Source organism: Corylus avellana, chromosome ca1 (assembly GCF_901000735.1).
Source record: "Corylus avellana chromosome ca1, CavTom2PMs-1.0".
Taxonomy (NCBI): Eukaryota; Viridiplantae; Streptophyta; class Magnoliopsida; order Fagales; family Betulaceae; genus Corylus; species Corylus avellana.
The window spans coordinates 5972657-5989220 of NC_081541.1; the positions used below are offsets into that span (position 1 = coordinate 5972657).

Sequence of the window (16564 nt, forward strand, 5' to 3'; positions counted from 1 at the left end):
TTCTTTAAATTTCTTTAAATGTAGGAAAAATTCTTTAGAAGCTCTCTTCAACAAAGCAAAACAAGATGTGTGCTTGATTCTTTAAAAGCCCTATTCAGCTTCTTGATTATGATGTGCGCTTGATTTGCTTATCGTTTTTGTAGTTTGATACATTGCTTTTACTGCTGCATAACTGGTATACTAGAATTTCCTTCTTTTTTCCTGAGAAAATGTAAAACAAGGGGAGTTTGCATTCAATGTGCCTTAATGGTGCAGCAATCATCTAAAGCCAACATGTTGCCCAAGAAGCACCAACATTCAAGTTCATATATTATCACAATGCAGATAATATAGTCTACAACAGGCATTGTATGGAATATCACATTTCCTAAATTTCTTGATAAACATAACCTTGAGATATATATATATATGCATATTTACACCTTATCAAACTAGAGAAACTGTTTTCAAACAAAAGGTACGGTATTCATTCCCTTTGCAGCTGAGGCGTGAAGGGACTACAACCTCTCTCTCTCTCTATATATATATATATGGTGATTCTAGAGGTACTTTCTAGGCTAGGCAGGTTCACGAGGACGAGCAGCCCAAAGCGAACTGAGAGCACGGAGACGGTGGAAATACTCCCCCAAGGCGAGCAAGCCACGAGCTACTTGGTTGGTTGTTAGGATGCGAGACATTTGCTGCATAGTTTGTTGCCGAAGGTGGTCTGCCTGTTTTGTAGAAGGGAAACACAGTACAGTGAAAAAGTTGCACATAGATACATGGTAAATATTACAAAAACTATAGACATGTTAGATTCTTGACACAGCTTTTGCTTCCATTAAATGACTAAACATCACTTGGTTGAGCTATATTTTAAGGTTATGGATGGATGAATATGTAGTGTAGGCTGCTCTGTATTCATTTGAAGACCCAATGATGTCTTACATCTTCAAGAAGCAAATTTTGAACCAACATAAGTTTTTTTAACACCTGTGAGTTAACTGCCCTAAATGAACTTCATATTTCTCAGATCAACTAAAATTCTTCACAGCAGCAATCTGTAATATATTACCTGGTTCACAAATCCCTCAAGATCTTCCAACTTAAGCATTGCGGCAGCCATCTGAGACCCATAATTTCCTGCATTTATTGATTGAGCTCCTATGCCCTGGGACAGACTCTGCTGGAGTTTATCCATTCCTTGTGAAAGGGCATCTTCCGCTTGCTGAGATGACCGCTGGAGGTCACGTACTCCCACAACTTGTTGATCAGTCAATGGCTCAAGTTGTGGCAAGAGGATCTGTCAAAATAAAGTAAGCATTTCACAATTTATGAATAAGGTTGCACGAGCTAACAACAAATCATGACGATGTAATTAAGTGAGATTAGATCCAAAGATGAGAGCTATGGTCAAATGAACCAAAAGTATTGTTCTAAATATAAATCAGCTTGATGTAGAAGAGCAATTTAGCATGTATTTAAATAGTTAATGGCAAAACAACTAAACAGTATATAGAAAGCCCATGCGCAACTCATGAAACATCTTATCAAAGTGGCATTTCCAGCTATTTGATGTTGTAAAAATTATTTGAATACACTACCAACATCCATAAGGTCCTGAATGCTATCATGCAACAGTTTCAAAGAGGTGAAATTGTGTAAATTGCAAGAAGTTGAAGAATATGGAGACTTCTGCTTGCAACCAATTTTTCCAGAATAAGGGCAGCTTCCTGCATGATAATCTTTAATTTCTTCTTTTCCATAATGTGCAGGTAGATATTAGTTTTCCAGATATGCAGTCCGCCTATAAGGTTGAAGATAAGGCCAGCACACTGATAACTAATAGTCATCCAAAATAGAAACAGCAAATACGGAGACAAATTTGTTTTTGACACTAACATATAAGCATTCTTCAAGCATTGAGATTAAATAAACAACTTATTACATTTAGAAGCTCTGACGGGCGAAATCCTCCAATCCAGAGGAAGAAACGTTCTGTAGATGTTTTCCACACCCCGGACAGTAAATAAAAGACATCGGCCTTTGCAGCATCTGCTTTCATGCGAAAAAGATTGTAATAATGGTTCAAGCCATTTTCTACAAGTATATTAAGTTCTATTTCAGATACATGAGCTTGCAATGCATTTCTAAGTTCAAAATTTCGTTTGCGTTGCTCTTCAACCCAGTGTGCATATTCCATCTCAAATGCAACAATGCCTGCAAGATCCACAGTTGGCACTATTTCAAGAACATAACAAGCTGTATCGCAAAAATCTAGAAAAATTGGCTAGAACATAATAAAAGAGAACTGCTAATTATCTTACGAAAAGTACAAAGTTCTGAAACTATATAAGAAATGGTGATTAGAAGTTAGACTGGAGATTCAACACCATATTAAAAGCATCAGTGCTAGTGTTGTCCCTAGAAGCCAATACAACATTCATACCTCAGCAGCCTGACAAAACCCATTTTATTACGTATTGGGGGAAAAGAAACTTGAGACTGAGGAAAAATGAAGCTTGGGTCTCATCCAAGGAAGTGAAAACTAGGTCCGAAAGCTTAGGGGCAGTTACTTACCACAGTCAACAGGTATGATATTCATTGAAAATCCCAAAAGAGTCGTCGTCTCTGTTTCAGAATACAGGACTTCTCCAGTATGTGGGCAAACAATGGCTAAGAAAACTAGGATGACTTTTTTTTTCAGCATTCAACATCTGAACCTTCATAAAATTTTCAGACATTTACCACAAAAAGAGAGTTCTACATTTGATTATCACATAAAATCCAACTGGAAATATCACTCCATGAAACTCTTTAGCTAAACTCCTACTTGTACACTGTGTACTTTCTCATATTCGATTATGATGAATTGTCCACGGATTTTAGGTCTTTGAAAATGCATAAGATAAAAAATACATGAAATGAAATATAACAGCGAAGAATAGCAGGACAAATAAGGTGGGGCAAATACAAGATTTAGAACAGTAATTACCAGCAGTTGGAATCACAAACCTGAGTTAACATTTGCAGAAAAACCTCCATGACTAGTATCTAGGGCACTGCCAGTGTACACACCCTACAATCAGGCATTCAGTGGCTGTTAGATGGATACCAAAATTTGATGCATGATCCATGATCAAAGACATTTAATGACAGGGGAAAAAGTGAAAATGGTGAGCTTCACCTAACCTGCTTCCTAGTTCTATGAAGTTCCTGCTCCAGCTGTGCCAGCTTCAAACGGCTTGTTTCTAACTGTTGAACATAAGCCTATGAAAATAAAATAAAAAATTGAAAATTAATAAGCTTCATAAGTCGCAGCTATGAAGTTATTGCAAGATAACATTTCTTTTAACCTTTTTCCGTAACCGACTTTTACGAGCAGCTTCACGATTTTGCGCAAGGCGTCTCTGTACCTGTACATAGATATGTGGCCTACTAGAATCAGATATTTATGCTCTCAGCATCACTAGGTGATACTGGGGTGCCCACATGGGCCCTTGCCAAAGAAATACAACATAATTGAACTAGAATCAAGTATAGTAATAAAGTCTTAATGAGCAATCCATAAAAGTAGCAAATAATGATTAGCACTTGAAAAAGTATATCCTTCCAGACTTCCAGTCATGTAAATTCTATGCACAATCAAATGCTCTCCTAACTTGATAATAATAAGATGCACTTTGTATGATAATATCATATGCATAACAAGAAGATGACATGGATATATTGCATAAGACTACAAATTTTGGGGTAGGAGGAGAGAAAGACCATGTGGTGCAATTTATTCACCTTGTCAGCAGGCTTGTTTTCTTCTTGATCTGTACTGGAGGGTCCCCCCGATTCATGAGAAATAAATTCAGACTAGCAAATTGATTCAGAAATTATTAAGGTCCCGTAATCAGAAAAGGTAACTCTGAATTCAAAAACAAAGAGATTCAATTTCATGTATCTTCACCTTGTTGTCCAGCCTAGCATCCACCTGTAGAATTGTGGAAACACCTTTATTTGGGCTACTATCACCTTTGAAGGTGTCTTCCCACATGCTAATTTGTTGGAATGGATCATATATGCCCATCCTGCTTGAGGTGACTAGTTGGGTTGATGTGAAGCTCATAACCTAAAAATTGATTAACAAGTAAGGAAAAAAAAAATTTTAAAAAAAAAGGAGGAGAGGACTGATGATTTTCCAAAGGCAACAGTGGTCTCCCCTTTGTAGCAATTACTATGTGTTAGTCCCTCTCATTAAGTGCCCTCCATACTTGTCGAAAACGACTGAATGCTCAGAACTAAAGATCTAAATCATTTTCTGTATCATATCAAAATGAGCCAACTACTAAAGATATTTAAGCTATATATTTAGATTGATAAACTTTTGCCTATCTTCTCCACCGAATAACCCAAAAATCAAACACAAAAGTTTTCTCCCATAGAATGGCCAGTAAATGAGATAATATGTATTGATCTTTCAAAAATCAGACTAGCAAGCTCACCAAGAAATAGATATGTGAAAAGGAAAAAAAAAAAAAGAGAGCATTTTCTCAAGGGAGAATAATTAGCAAACTGGAATTGTTCTCCAACGCGTTGGTGAAACCTGCTAACTATCTAACCTTTGGACTAAAATATCATACTTTTTTGTTATCTTTGATCCATAATCAATTCACCCAGTGCTCTGCAAATGAAATCAACTCAATTTGGAAAAATTTAGATTCTAAAGATAGAGCAACCACATATATGAGGAAGATTTGCAGCTTCCAATTTCAATCAGCCCGAGCAAAGTGGCCTCAAGCTCAGTCCAGTATATGCACACGCACGTGCATGTGTGTGAGCGAGAAAGATGATTTCTTGAAGTAAAAAAAAAAAAAAACATTTAAATTGCATCGAAAACTCAAACATTCGCTACCAAAACCACCTCCTGTTTCAATTACCAATCAAAGCAAAAAGAACCAAAAAAAAAAAAAAACACTAAACATTTTCGATTCAGTTAAGATTCAGAAGAACAAGACACCGAACTCTGCTCACCCTTCACAACTTGCTCCAATCAATCCTTTTTGTAGCAAAATGGCGTCAAAACCCGCATGCTTCACTGAAAACTGGCCAAAACAGCAAAGTTTTCAGTTACCCAGAATTCAAAAAGGCATAAAAGAAACAAATTTGGATCTAAACAACAAGCCCAGAACAGATTTTTCTGTCATAAGGCCATGTTCCAGTGAAAAACTCACGAGTTGGAACAAGAAGTTTGAAGGGCACCGACCTTATTTGGTCTCACTTCAGAGCTCCAAATTCAGCGCAAGAAGACCTAATCTCATCATGCTTCAAACTGTTTTAAGCTCGGCTCGAAGCGAATTTAATACCGATTATTCCCCGAAAGCAAACGAGAACCAAAAAAGCAACATAACAACTAAAATGATTAAAGAAACGGACCGACATTAACGATCTAAATGCGGACAAAACATCATAGTAGTAGTAAAGTAATATTACATTAAAAAATCGGAAATACTAAAAAAACAATAATAATAATCTTAAAGACTTTGGGTTCATTATTTGAACGCTACAGTCAACCGTCAACGTCGCTGTCGTCCAACAAAAGAAGTATTGAAAGCCCCAAAAGAGTGTGACTGTGTCTCGGAAGAAAAATGGGACAAGTGTCACCCCCATGACATCCTTGGCTGATGTCATTACGGGGAAGTGATTCGCCAGCAAGTACCACCCGGGAGGCTGTGGTTGGCTGGTGAGACAGGTGAGTTGTGGGGTGGGTGAGGTTATGTTACCTCCAGACTGGTTAATTTTACATTTTTCTTTTTCTGATTTTATGGAAGATGATGTACACGTAAGCACGTATGTCAGAGCGTGGCAGAAAGTAGAACAGGCGCGTGACGTGTCTCCTGCTCTTGGGGTGTGAGGGATTATTAACATCCCATGTAATATGTGTCTGGGTGCAACACTTTTTTAGGGCCGTTCGATTGTGACAACAAAGTTAAAAACAAAACAAAAATTATTGTTGAGTAGAGTACTCTTCTCTTTTTTCTTTTTCTTTTTTTCTTTTACATTTTTTTTTTTTAACAAAATCACCTAAAAGTAGATGATTCTGTCACCCAAATGGAGTGATTCGTTGGTGGTTCGACCACTTAGAATAAGTGATTCAGGCGTGGTCCAACCACCACTAATGACTTGGGTGTCATTGCGTCACCCTCGTACCATTTTGTTTGGGTGGTAGAAGCAACCTACCCAAAAAAAATACTTCAAACACACCTTTTTTTTTTTTTTTACTTTATTGTCACAATCTGAATAATTCATTTAAAATGAAAAACCTATAAAAAAAATGTATTACACTCCTATATATTGCATGTGAGTAATACTAAATACCAAATTTTTATATGATAACTATTTCACAATGCTGATTTAGGGTGTGTTTGCATAGACAAAAAATGAAATTTTAAACCAAATCGCAAAAAATAAATCATTTGTAGTTGTGTTTTTAAAAAATTACGATTTGAAAAAATAAAAAATATGTGTTTTCAAATCACAAGCAAGTGTGTGTTTTTTGAAAATGCGCAATTTTTTAAAGGCCAAAGTGCAATTTTGCCAAATGCTTAATTGCATTTTTAAAAATCTTTTTTTTTTTTTTTTTTTCAAATGGCCATTTTTGAAATCGTAAATTCAAACTGACCCTTAGCAATCTTAATAACTCTTGGATAGTCGTTTTTGATATATATGTTGATTGAAATTGCCGCATGTAAAATAATTATAAAATAAAAATATAGTATATAACATTACTTATTACATGAGATCTCAATCCGGCGCCGAGATATAGAAGGTACTTGTTGTTTCTTTAGTGGGTTTTATTTATTTAAAATATCCATTATTTTTCTTTTTTTTCAAGACTAGGAGATTAGAGATGTGACTGAGCTTTTGCTTTTGCTTTTGTCTCGTGCCGGTAACTCACCGTTTGTATTTTTGTAATTTTTGCACGCGTGCAAAGTGAAGAACTATTGTGTATTTTAGGTATTAGATTCTTAGTTTATCCCCATTGGTGCCCTCTTTAAGATAATTATTGGGTATTATCATTATTTTATCAATTTATTACTATCTTCACTTATAATATCTTCCACCCTTTACAGGTATGCTAAGATTCCAATCACGCATGGATACGATACGAGGAAAAGCTTCAGAATATATATATATATATTTTCTTTCTCTCTTTTTTTAAAAAAATTTCTTTACTGTTTATTAAAATCTTCAAACCTTTTCAATATTTATGGAAATCTGGAATATTTTAGACTTTTAGTGTTTTTATTTCGATTTAATTGCTTTTTTTTTTTTTCTTGTTCTTCCCAAAATGGAATAGGATCTCTACAGTTCATTTGAACTGATAATATCAGTTAATTATATTAGATGTATATTTTAAAGGGGACAAAAATACTTTTTTAATATAACTAATTGGATATTATCTAGTTCAAATGAACTGAAGAGGATCCTAATACTCGTTTCTATAAAAGTTACTTTTTTTTTAATCATCATATCCGAATATTGACTATATTTGAAAGAGAGAAAAAAAAAAAACCAAAAACAAAAAAACAAGACTATTATTAAAAATCATGTTATTTTAATATAAAATAAATTGTATTATAAAAATATTGCTACTTTTTTATTTTTTAACATATATAATTGTACTGAATGGAGACATAAATTAGGATAAAGAGAATTATCAGAAGATGATTCCCTTTGAGGATTTGTTGGGTCGTTTGGCTACAAACGGTGCCAAATTGGTATAGAAATCACTATGGACGTACGTTATCAAAAGATGATTTTAAAAATTTGCCTATGGCTTTATTTGTTAATGTCTTTTTAAAAGGTTTTTTAATTTATTTTTTAAAAATATTTTGACGTGACATAAAAGTAAAAGTAGTTTTATGAATTTTTATTTATTTATTTATTTGTTAATACTTTTGTTTAGAAAATAGAGAATAAAATATCATTAACAATAGCCTTCTTCAAATGCCAATCTCCTAAAAATCAATTTCAATCATTACACATTTTTATTGCCTTATCTTACTTTGTTAATCTATTTTTAGTTTTACAAAATAGAACTCTAATTTTTTTTGTTAATCTATTAAACAGCCACCCCAAGAAAAAATAAAAATAAAAAAGCAAGTGAGAAATAGTAGGAGAGGCCACCCGTCTCTCAAGGAAGGTGAGGGCTCGGTCGGCCACTCTTCACTTGATAAGGGGCGGCTGACTGCTCCTTATATGGTGAAGGGAAGCCGACTGCCCCACACTCCTTAGATGGTTGAGGGACAACTATTTTTTCTTTAATTTTTATTTGGTTTTTTATTCGAAGAGTAAAACTTAATTTTTCAATAAGTTAAGTCATCGGACGTACCATGTGTCAATCAATGATTGGTTGTGACATCCGATGATCACAATGACGATTGTGGACCATTTGAAAATCGCAGGGATTTCAAATTGCTTCTGGTTCCATATGAGCTATAGACCAGATTGGTACAAAAATATAATTTTTCGTAATTTTTTTTTTAAAAATTTAATGTAAATTGAGAGCTAAGAAAACTACTCTCCACGTACGTCACATTTTATGAAGGTTGTCAAATGATTTTATGTTAACAAAATTACAAGAATGCCCAAATCCGGGCTCTCTCGCACGCGCTAAAAGGTGAATAGAAAAAGAAAAGCATCAGAATTCATATTCACCATATTCATTTGTAATAATAACAGCAATCATGCCTTCAAAAGTTACTCCATTTGGTAGAATATATGTGTCTCGATGTGAATGGGACTATCAGAATCCATTTTCTATTTTAATAGTTTTAAAAAAACACAAAAATTATAGTGATGTTGAACGTGGACAACAATAAACCACGTGTTCTATTGTTCATGCAACCCGGCCTATTAATTGTATTGTATTAAGTTATTAACCACTCATTCTTATGATACATTTTCACGTATGACTTAATTATTTTTTATTCACATGTATATACTCAACAGATAGAAATCTTCATCATTAGTGGTGGTGGTTCTGTGCGGTTCCCAACAAACAGGTGCGTCTTAGACGGTAAGAAATGTAATTTCTGTGCAATTTCTTGCAAACAGATCGTTCAAGAGACTTTAAATAGAACTCACGCCCCTTGTTTAGTTGTACAGGCGGCATAGAGAATTGTCCCGATCCTATACTTGACACAATGAATAGGAAAGTTACGCTTTTTGGAATTTGGAAAGGATGTATGCATTATGTGATGTTGAGGGGGGTGAATATACTCTTACATGTGGCCATATGAACTGTCATTAACGGCATATTCTCCCTTTGCTTCTACTAGTACACATAATATGCGCACTTTTAACGACCTGGACAGACAAGAAAGTGTTGTGTCAACTTAGCATTTGGAGGTAAAAAGAAAAGGTAAAAAATGACCAAAAAATAAAATAAAAAGGAAGGAGGAGGAATTGTATTGCTAATGCAAGATTTTCTAGATACATGATTACCTCCACTAAGAAAGCATAAATGGGCTATGGTTGATAATTCCAATCAAATCCAATTGCAATATATAACTTTATACGTATTGAGCTTCTTAGAAGAAGAAGGAATGTGAGAAATTCAATATCATGTTAAAGTATTGATTAGACGATTAAATTTACTTTTTTTTTATCAAACAAAGTTTTTGGGGGTAAATAGTGATTTAACATGGTATAGTCTGAACTTACAAAATAACTGGTGATTCGACATCATATCAATGACTTAATAACCATATATCAAGGATGGTGGTTCAATGGTTCAAAAAAATTCCCAAATGGTTAGGACATGTACTAGAGCGTTCGTTAGAGAAACCCCACATATGCCTTATTAGTATTAGTCGCTTTGAATTCTCAATGATGTCATATTGGGGCTGAGTTAGGTTCAGTTGAACTTGAGAGAGCGTATGTAGTTCTTACCGTCTAGACCCTTCTATGCTGCTCTCAGCGGATAAATACTACTATGGTCACGCTTATTATTATTATTAAACATACTACGTATTAAGGCTTAATTATTAAGAAAAAGAGAGGTATTATTAATTAAGGATGAGGAAAAGTTACGTTAAGCAAAGTGAGTAGACAGTTGCAATGCGTTGTTAGCTATGAAACAAGCGATGTGAGAGAGCTTTGAGTGCGATCCATGTCTACGTATAAGGCGGCACCCACCAGAAAAATTAGGTCACGCAAGAGAGAGTTGGCTTTTGCTTTAATGCGTCTACGTCTAGGTGGAAAATATTTGTCTTCTTTCACCTTTAACCCCCCCTTTTTCCCACCACTTGAAAGACCTGTTTTATTGCTTGCCAAACAAATCTCAAACATTTAGAGATAACCTAAAGTATCAACAAATGATCTTTTTTCTTTTCCTTTTCTTTTCTTTTCTTTCAGGATTGAAAGAAGCATGCCTTTGCATATCGGCAAACAAGTTGATATAAAGTACACGCAAAGTGTCTCAAAGAAGCCCCATGTTAAGGAAAGTTATATAGACTAATGAGAATGGATCTCTAATTGTATTTAGCCAAAAGAGAGCATTAAGAATTTGGTCAAAAGCTTCGGGGCATTTTTCTATCTAATTGGGCTCGAAAATGGCGTAGAGATTGCCTAACACTCTAAAAAGTTAAGTCTGGTAGGGCTTTATAGAGCCTTAATTGTAATTTAATTAGTCATTTCAAAGTAATAATGTAGATGTAACTAGCATTTTTTTTGGGTCGTTACATTATTCCCGATATTAAACCCTAGGCCAATAACATTATGTGAACTTGCAATATTTAATGGTTCATTACCAAACAACGCATGGATATGAAGTGGTACCATGTTTACCATTCCTTTAAGAAAAGGCTAAATTTTATGCTTGTCATGGCGGCTCGGCAAGATAACACTTTCAACAACAACAACAAAAAAAATCCGAAATTCCTTGCCTTTGTTGGATGCCCGTTCTTGTAGTACTATTATTCCTAAAGTCCACACTCATTGTTAATTCCTCTCCTTTACGAAGACATAGCACATATGCTACCCAGCCCTTTAGACACAGCACATAATGTGTCTTGAGAGTGCATTTGAAATTGAAAAAAAAAAAAAAAAACCATTTGAAAATGTAGAAAAAATCAATGTTTTCAGATAGTAGGCAAGCGTATTTAAAAATGGGCGATTTTAAATGCTGAACTGCGATTTTACCAGATATTTATTTTATTATTATTATTATCTTTTTTTTTTTTTCAGACCGTACCTTTTAAAACCACTAAACCAAAGGGATGGTGGTTTGGAGGAGGGAAACAAGCGAGTTTTATATATGTTCTTTTGTGTTTAGAGTTAAACATACAATATTAGGTTAGTGGTCAGACAACTATATATATATATATATATAAGGATATTCTAAAGACACAATTTATAAATGGTTTTGTTCAGAACATGAATGCACATGCAATAGAAAGCATTTGGCAATATTAATGTTTGATTCATCCTCTATTAGTGATTGTTAATTACTTTAATTTATAATCAAGAACCATTTACTATTCTATTCTATATATGCTGGTTTTGGTGGTCCAAGATGACAAAGTTTATGAGCCATTGGAAATTAATTTGGAGATGCCTTCTGTTTGTGGTGTGGCCTAAAGTCTAAAAGTGCATTCAAAAGTGGCGAAACCATCTGAATTAATTCAAGTGCAAATCAAATATTTGTAGAGAATTTTATACAGCTAAAGACAAAGGATTCTCAAAGCTCAGAGAAAAAAAGGAAAGTGGGAGGAAAAAAGGTAGAAGGATTGGTGATTGGTGTTGTTCTAAAACAAGTAAAACTGAAGAAAAAAAGAAAAGAAAAAAAGAAAAAAGAAAGAGACCCAGATAGCCCAAGTACCCATGACAAGGAAACATTTGGCTTAGAAAGGACAATGCAGGCAAATAGTACCATCAAAATTACTGCAATTTATATTTAATATCTTAGAATGATAAGAGAGTACGATAGCAACAAAGTCGACTTATTTAATTATAAATGGAAACTAATATATTGTAAACAATAAGTTAATGAGAGCACAATATAGCCCTTAAGACTATTCATAGTAGTGTACGTAGGTGTTTAGCGCTGAACCACCCATAAATGTTTAAACTTTCACACAAACTTCAACGGAATATAAAGAGTTTCATCAACATTTCAACAATATTATGTTGTCACTTATAAAGTCTAATCTCACGTTCATAAACCACCCACTCGATCAATACGACTAATTCATTTTTTTAATGTAAGACTAACTTTCTTGAGCATTACATTTGTGCGAAATCTGGTGGTTTGTTGATCTAAGTTTCTGGATGCTCATCTTTTTCCATTAAAAAAATATTAAAAAGAAAAAGAAAAAAAAGTGAAAGGTAATGGGATCACCCAAAAGAAAATGTCAGTGTCATGAAGCCACTACACCTCCCAATCTCCCATAGATGGGGAGTTCCATATCGGGGCAATCAAGCGAACCAATCCACTCGGACCCCCTTTAGGCTTTAATTTTCCGGCTGGAGCTTTTCTACTTTAATTGGTAATGGAGCACGTCCAAAAGTGTTGATTGCTTAGTTGAATTAGCCTGTGGCCCTGTGGGGACACTGAGGAAACATATCTCCCATCCTTGTTTTTTTTCAATAATCGAATCACATATCTCATGACATGAATGTCTTTCAAGTTCTACCAAGAGTTTATATTATTTGAATAATTATTGTTCCAATAATTGATTTTTGAGGAGGGCCGCAAGGAATATTATAGCTTTTATTATAAGTTTAAGAAGAAATTTATAGTAAAAATTGTAATACTCATAACAATGCTCTTCTTGTCAATTATACATTCTTAATCATTTTGTCAAGAGTGTATAAAAACTTGTAGAAAAAATTATACTACTTCTAACAATACCCTTCTTTGAGATATATGGTCAAAATAGTAACCTATATTCGATAGACTTTGCATGTTGTACAATGTAAAATTGGTAAATGTCATGAACAGTCTGACAAAAAAAAAATATTGAGTTCGTATGATAATACATTTTAGAGAGTATTTTATGTTTTTCGTTGAAAAGATGATTTGGTGTAACATAAATGTAAAAGTAGTTTTGAGTGTTTTGTTTGAATTAGGATATTCTCCAGTTCATTTGAACTGAAGAATACCCAGTTAGTTATAGTAGAAGGGTATTTTTATTCTATCAAAAAGTAAAAAGACAAAAATACCCCACTATTATAACTAGCTGGGATATTTTCCAGTTCATTTTCTGTTTTGTGTGTAGAGCTATTTGTTAATACTTTTGCCTTTTTACCAAAAAAAAAAAAAAAAAATTATCCAAAAAACATTGTCAAACAAGGAAAGTAATGTCATATGACAAGCGATCAATACTATATTTATTTACTATATTTTGGTCATGTTATTTTTATCATTATTTATTATATTGTTCATACAGTTGACTATTTTATCATTAATAATCATAATGATGTTACGATCTTATGTGTCCCACGTAGTTTAATTACAATCTTAATCATGAGTTTATAAGTTTTTGAACACCTTTTCTTTGGAAGCTGATTTTCAAAAATGGCCTACGGGAGAGGGAGTGACCTATAAAATAAAACGGGTCACCATATATGGAATTCGGATTCGGAAGCATAATAATATGTTATAATTGTAAATAAATGAACAAAAACAAAATATGTAAGAGTCCAGAGACAGCTAAGAGAGTGGTGAATCTTCAAATCCAATTGAGCAGTGGGCTGGGCTAGACAGTGTGCTGGAGGAAGCCCAAATAACTGCCTCAACGGCCACCTCCTTCCTCAGGAATTGCTTGCTGCTTGCTGTATAAAAATGTATACATATAGAGAGAGAGGGCTTTTTCCTTTTTGATATTGGTTGGTTCATGAAATTCAGCTCCTTATCCCACCAAAATAGCATGGAAATCAGGAGTGGCTGTTGAGATATTAACTCTCTCTCTTTCTCTAAAATAGGATCGTTTTCAACGAATCAGCGCCGACCCCTTATGAGCTGATGTGCTCTCACCATTTCACTTCTCATCCTAAAACCCATCATCATCATCATCATCACTCTGCTCTTCTGATTTCCTACTACCTTTGAGTCAATTCAATTTTCTCAAATAACACTAAGTACCCGACAATTTTATGCAAATTTATAAGTGATGGTGAATTGGCTGATAGAAGTACAATGGTGTACCCAAACAAAGCTCAGGACCCACAATTTCCACCTCTTCTGGCCAGACAAGGCTCACTGTGTAATCTTACCTTCGATGAGGCCCAAACCCATCTGGGAAATCATGTAGGCAAACCTTTGAATAATATGCTGTTGGATGAGTTACTAAGGAATATCATCTGCGTCGAAGAAGGCCAGTACTCTTCTTCCTCATCCTCTGCTTCATTCTTTCTTGGGAATCTTAATTTGAACGGAACTTTGAGTAATAAGACGGTCGATGAGGTGTGGAAGGACATTGTGAATGAGATGGACATCCAAAAATCAACTCTCGGAGAAACTACCCTCGAGGAGTTTCTGGTTCGAGCCGGTGTTGTTAATCCTCGGCCGATGATGGGGATTGATCCGATGGCCGTCGTGGTGTCTCAGCAGGCAGATTCGTTGCAGTTTCAGCAGATCACAGAGCTGGATTCAAATTTCGTTTTTTGTGATCAATCAGTGTACGAGAACCCAGTGTTGGATATTGGCTACTCCGACAACCAACTGGGTATGTCAGTGCCGATGCCGGCAATATCATCGACGTCTTCAGGTTCTCAGGTAGCCGCCGATAGGAAGCGCAGATGCTCCGATGAGATGATGGAGAAAACTATTGACAGGAGGCAGAAGAGAATGATCAAGAACCGTGAGTCAGCTGCCAGGTCAAGGGCAAGGAAGCAGGTAAATTATATATTGGAGACTATTTGCCTTTTTTTTCTTCTTTTTTTTTTAAAGATAAATTTCACAAAATTCACCAAAATTTTCATGCATTTTGAAATTAGTTTAAAAACTCTATTTCATTTTCAATTTTTTACAATGTCTCATTCCATTAAGATTTTCTGTTAAATCCTATAAAAATTCTCGAAATACCCACCATTTCTTTATTATAAACAAATAAAATTACAAATTACAAATATTCAGGCATTTAACGGCATTTGCAAAAAAAAATATTCGCCTGACTCTTTGCAATTTTTTTTATAACAAAAAATAAGAGTATTTTGAGAATCTTAACAATATTTAACGGAACAAAAATATTACAAAAAATTGAAAGTTCCATGCTTTAATTAAGATTTTTTAAAACTTTATAAATTAATTTCAAAACGTATAGAAGTTGAAGGGATTTTTGTGCTTTTTTTTGTTTTTTTTTTTATGAATGGCTTGAGTTTATTGTCAATAGGCATTTGTGTTAATTATGAGTATTTTTTTTTTTCTTTTTGTTTTGATTATTCAAGGCTTATACCAACCAGTTGGAGCATGAAGTGTTTCACCTAAGGAAAACAAATAGCTTGCTCAAAAAGCAGAAGGTAAGAATAATATTCATACCTTTTAAGCAGCAACAAAAATTATTTATTAAATAGAGAAATGGTATATCATCAATTATTATATATAAAAAAAAAATTGTCATTAAAATATAAATATCAAAAAATGCCAATAATTGTTTGTCTTGTATCTTGTTGATGCTCATGTTGCAGGAAATGGATATCCTCTTGTCTTCAAATCCAACTTCCATGCCCAGATACCAATTGCGACGGACCAGCTCGGGCTCCTTCTAGCATCTTTTATACATTGAGATTTTTTCTATTTTTTTATTCTATTTATCTTGCTTTATTCATTCTGGCCATCGGCCTATCAAATTTTGTTTGGATTGTTGTGATTTAGATGTAAACCTGATATGATCATAATTATTTCGTGTTATAGTCTAATAAGGAGTATACTCCGTAAATATTATAATCCAATAAATAGTTAGACTCCTTCCCTATTATAGTCGTTCAATTAGGTTGTTATGTAATTAATAATATATTGTTTCTGTATTTAAATGGGAATTAATAATAATAAAGTATGAATTGATTATTGTTTTACAGTTTACTATGTTTTGGAGGTCAATGTTCCCTCGAAGTTGTCATTGGAGATCACGGCTCTCTCGAAGTAGCCGATTTATCATTTTCTATGTTTTGTTATTAGTTGATTTGCATCAATTGGTATCATAGCATGGTTGATTGTTTTCTATAGCAATCATTGATCCATGGCGACCCAAAAACACCATGATGAGAGGGTCCTTCAGTTTCTGAACCAGGTACGCACTACTTTGGACCGGATGAATGAAGCATACCACAAATTTGCCCTGAAAAACCCAATCTCCAATCGAGAGCCCATCATTCCCACCGCCCGCCAAAATTGAGAGAAAAACAATCACATAACCACCCCCAAAAACCCATCCCCAACCGGCAATTACTGCCATTCAAAAGCCAAAAGAAAACAAAATTCAACCAAACAAACGTTCACAACATAGAAAATCACCACCATTGTGCCGCCGCTACCCAAAACCTACAAAACAATTATGCCCAATATCCATAGCCACCTATAACTACTGGT

General features: G+C 34.4%; 2 protein-coding genes across 4 annotated transcripts; one reads left to right on the forward strand and one right to left on the reverse strand.

The window, feature by feature from the left end:
* Positions 1–210: 210 nt before the first annotated feature.
* LOC132192227 (transcription factor TGA3) lies at positions 211–5458 on the reverse strand. Of its 3 annotated transcripts, none has more exons than XM_059607519.1 (10): positions 5234–5458; positions 5002–5065; positions 3938–4099; positions 3772–3843; positions 3336–3395; positions 3172–3249; positions 2995–3058; positions 1928–2199; positions 1055–1282; positions 211–710 (listed from the first exon to the last, which is right to left on the reverse strand). In XM_059607519.1, the coding sequence occupies exons 3-10, from the start codon at positions 4094–4096 to the stop codon at positions 558–560; spliced, it is 1086 nt and encodes a 361-aa protein (XP_059463502.1). In that variant the 5' UTR covers positions 4097–4099; positions 5002–5065; positions 5234–5458; the 3' UTR covers positions 211–557. The 3 variants fall into 3 exon arrangements, with proteins under 3 accessions (XP_059463502.1, XP_059463487.1, XP_059463495.1); XM_059607504.1 differs by having other exon boundaries at positions 5002–5072; XM_059607512.1 differs by having other exon boundaries at positions 5002–5072; positions 5202–5458.
* An 8242-nt stretch (positions 5459–13700) lies between these two features.
* Positions 13701–15906, forward strand: LOC132167421 (ABSCISIC ACID-INSENSITIVE 5-like protein 6). Its single transcript, XM_059578389.1, has 3 exons — positions 13701–14872; positions 15424–15495; positions 15664–15906. Exons 1-3 carry the CDS (start codon positions 14174–14176, stop codon positions 15742–15744), a joined length of 852 nt encoding a protein of 283 aa, XP_059434372.1. The 5' UTR covers positions 13701–14173; the 3' UTR covers positions 15745–15906.
* Positions 15907–16564: the final 658 nt, after the last annotated feature.